Genomic DNA, 2,538 nt, shown 5'->3' on the forward strand with positions numbered 1-2,538 from the left:
TTACCATCCCTAGTCTGTGGTTCAGTCTCAGTGACAGTGGTATTTATACCTGTTTTCCTACAGCTGTTCAGGGCCTCTGGCCTCTTGTCCTTGAACCCTGAAGGGTTTCAGAGGCATAGAATGTCTCTGAAGCCCACCCTTTTTATTTCTTTTGTAATTTACCTTAGGTAGACTGTACTTGGAGGGGGAAATCCCTTGGTCAGGTTTCTGTTGGGCCTTAGAGATATGAACTGCTTGGTCCTGTCAAGGGGAGGGTGATGAGCTCTTCAGGTATTCAGGGCTTTCCCCAACACAAGCCTGGTTCTGGATGTTGAGAGATTTTGTTCCTAAATACCTAACAGGTACAAAGCTGCTGTATAAGATATGCAAATGTGAACAGGAGCTACCCCTCTAGAAGGTTAGGGAAGTCTCAGAAGACAGAGAGATTAAAGGCTTTCTGGAGGAGGCCTGGACTTTAGCAGTTGGGAGATGCAGTGAGAGCAGGGTGGCCCATCTTGAGTGGTCCAGCTTAGCTGAAGCAAGGCTGTGTGTGTGGAAATTGTGAAAAATAGAGCTGGAGATGTAGTTTGGGGCCATCTCCTAAAGGACTGCCAGCCGACGAGCAGAGACATGGTGAGTGTCTAGTTCCTTGTGGCCTAGGCCCTATTCAGTACTTATGCAACTTACCTGACAGCAATATTATGATGGAAGTGCCACAGAAATTCAAGCAGGGAATTAGGAGCTAGGGTTGGACCCTTGTGCTCTTGTCCTGCCAGGTTCCTGCCAGGTTGGTGGAGCCATCTTGTTTGTGCTATTCCTGATTCCTAGGTTGCCCTCCAAGCCTACCCAGGCCAAACGTGCTCCCAAGCGCCGTGCCCCAGGCCCTAGGCAACCCCGTGATCCAGACAAAGTTGGCTTGAACAATTATTGCAAAGCCTTCAGCTTCTATGCCAAAATTCCTATGGAGAAGTCAGCCTCTCAGACCCTGATGAAGTGGTGAGCTGTTGTTGGCAATGGTCAGGGCCCTAGGTCACCTTTTTTATTCTTTTCCCCCACACCTGGGAATGGAGACGTGCATATTTGTGGGTGTCCAGCTTACAGACCTACTGCCCAGTGTAGGATGCTGGGCTCTGACTTTGTGTTTCTGGGCTCCTAACTCTTGCCTTACCCTCCCTTATTGTAGCTTGAACCAGTATTTCAGGACCCTTTGTGATGACCTAGAGACCTTTGCCCACCATGCAGGCCGAAAAACCGTGTTGTTGGCTGACTTGGAGCTGTTGATGAGGCGGTGAGTAGGCCTGAACCTGAGTCTTTTCTGCCTGTCACCCAGCTTCAGGAATACCAGGGCTGGGATGGGGGTGGAGGACAGAGGTAGGGAAGGGTTAGGAGGAGCCTCCTCCAGGGAGAGGGTCTGGTGCTGAAATTTCAGGGGAATCCCTTAAGTATGATATGACCATTCTCTTCTTTTTCTCCTTCCACTTTCCCCCCTCTAGGCAGGGCCTGGTGACTGATGATATTTCCCTCTACGTGCTTGTGGAGAGATTCCTGCCCTTGGAGTACCGGAGGCTGCTCATCCCCTGTGCAGCCAGTGGCAATTCTGTCTTCCCTGCTGGGTAGGGACGCTGCCGCCCCAGCTTCTCTAAGTAGAGAGGTGAGCAGGAGCCTGAAGCTGAGGCTCCTTGGAGGCCTTCACGTAAGGCCTTTCTAGGAGTGGACTCTTCACATACTACTGTCAGTGTCAATAAAATGTGATAAAGCCACTTTAAAAAGATGGTGGTGTGGCTGAGTTGGGGGCCAAAAGCAGAAGCCAACCTTTCCCCTCCCCCCCCACGGGGTTCTCATTCTTTTTCAGTCTGGGCAGAGGCATGCAGAAGTTGGGGAGGATGATTAAGCAGCACAATTGTAGAACCTCAAGACTCAGAGCTTAGTGGTCAGCCAGTCCAGCCTCTCTGCTGGCCTCCTGCCCATGGGCAGGCCTTCTACCTGGTCTCCTTGCCTCCACCATCATTCCTCTGCCCTAAAACCTTCAGGGGCTCCCTCTTGCATACATAAGAAATCACATCCTCTTGGTCCTGGCATCTGAAGTGCTCTGCCCTCTGGCTCAAACCCCAGCAAGCAGCTATTTGGGTTTTTGATTGGCCATCTCCTATCTCTGTGTTCTTCCAGGTGATTCTGGGTGTAAGGAGTGTGCTCTGTCCCTGTCTCTCTGGGAGCTTTCCTTTGCTCCAACATCCTTCTATCTACACATGGTGTATCCCCTAATAAGTTGAGGAACTGTGAGGGTGGGGACTATGATTCCTGTTGCTGTCTCCCCAGCCAGGATCTAGGGCATGGCCCATAGTAAGAAGGTGCATGTTGAATTGTTGACCTGAGCCAAGATTCAGACCCAGCTCTTTTAGACTTCAAGTCCAGGTCTCCAGGTACTTTTCTTGCTGATTCCCATGTTGGAAACTTGGTTTTCCTTGCAGTCACCCTTATTTCTTTCACCTCTCCTCCTTGTGCACGCCACACTCAGGCATAGAACGCAAATTCTTAAAAATGATATATTTGTTTCCAAAA

General features: G+C 50.3%; 1 protein-coding gene across 1 annotated transcript in view; it reads left to right on the forward strand.

The window, feature by feature from the left end:
* The window catches only part of CENPT (centromere protein T), a 7,844-nt gene extending 6,110 nt beyond the window's left edge, over nt 1-1,734 (forward strand). The window contains exons 11-14 of the mRNA XM_027846392.1: nt 552-612; nt 726-975; nt 1,163-1,267; nt 1,473-1,734. Coding sequence (XP_027702193.1) covers nt 552-612; nt 726-975; nt 1,163-1,267; nt 1,473-1,596 — 540 coding nt within the window. The 3' untranslated portion in view covers nt 1,597-1,734. The remainder of the gene's footprint in view (nt 1-551; nt 613-725; nt 976-1,162; nt 1,268-1,472) is intronic.
* Nucleotides 1,735-2,538: the final 804 nt, after the last annotated feature.

This window comes from Vombatus ursinus, unplaced genomic scaffold (assembly GCF_900497805.2).
Source record: "Vombatus ursinus unplaced genomic scaffold, bare-nosed wombat genome assembly UNPS02005286.1, whole genome shotgun sequence".
Lineage (NCBI taxonomy): Eukaryota > Metazoa > Chordata > Mammalia > Diprotodontia > Vombatidae > Vombatus > Vombatus ursinus.